The 896-nt window shown below is 57.1% G+C and overlaps 1 protein-coding gene across 1 annotated transcript in view; it reads left to right on the top strand.

Annotated features, from left to right (window-relative positions):
• CHLRE_05g235750v5 (uncharacterized protein) overlaps positions 1 to 896 on the top strand; it is a 13,066-nt gene that overhangs the window by 7,950 nt on the left and 4,220 nt on the right. Inside the window, exon 17 of the mRNA XM_043062250.1 lies at positions 674 to 823. Coding sequence (XP_042924814.1) covers positions 674 to 823 — 150 coding nt within the window. The remainder of the gene's footprint in view (positions 1 to 673; positions 824 to 896) is intronic.

The following is an 896-nucleotide window of genomic DNA, read 5'->3' as shown; positions in this document are numbered from 1 at the left end:
GGAGGGCATATTAGGGGGCATGTGGCCACGCCCAGTGGGTCAGGGTCAGTCGTTTTATAGGAAAAGCACGTGTGCAGTCGCGGGCTGTTCCCTCTATTCCTGGGAAGTTCACCTCTCTACGAAAAGGGGCAGCCAAGGGGTTGACTGAGATGATTGAGAATGACCTGAGGCAGTGGGACAGCAAGACATACACACTTATGCCTGGGCCTCACGGTACCGTGAGCACATGCATGGGTTTGCACCTTTGAGAGCGTGTGGACACTAATCCCCCCTCGAGGTTAGAGTAGCGGGGGTTGCGCGATTTCCGGTTGGTAAGACCGGCGGCTCACCGCAGCAGGTATGCGGTAACTTCAGGTAACATCCGTAAACCGTCGCTTTGCTGCATCGCATACACTGTCTTTGAGCAATGTTTTCCTTGTGCTCTTTAACACACTTATGGCGCACTAACTTGTGCCCCATGCACATGTGCCCCCACCCACCCACCCACCCACCCACACACCTACCCACCCACCCACACCCACACCCACCCCCAAACACCCCCAAACACCCCCACCCCACCCCCCCACACACACATACACAACTGCGCACGCGTGTTCAGCGGCTTTGTTCCGTTTGTTTTTGTGTTTAACACACATACACACACACATACACACACACACATACACATACACAGGTTGCCGCGCTGACGGGCGCGCTGAAGGACCTGCGCTCCGCCCACACCGCACTGGGCAAGCTGCGTGACGCCCTCGCCCGAGCCGGCGGCGGCGAAGGCGGCGGCAGTATGCTGCTGCGCCGCATTGTGGTCGACCGTGAGTGGGATGAAGCGGGGAAGCCGTGTATCAAAGACTGTTTGCAAGGTTAAAAGTGCCGACATTCCAATCGCATTGGAAGTGAAT

This window comes from Chlamydomonas reinhardtii, chromosome 5, assembly GCF_000002595.2.
Source record: "Chlamydomonas reinhardtii strain CC-503 cw92 mt+ chromosome 5, whole genome shotgun sequence".
Lineage (NCBI taxonomy): Eukaryota > Viridiplantae > Chlorophyta > Chlorophyceae > Chlamydomonadales > Chlamydomonadaceae > Chlamydomonas > Chlamydomonas reinhardtii.
This window is presented reverse-complemented; position numbering and strand designations above follow the sequence as displayed.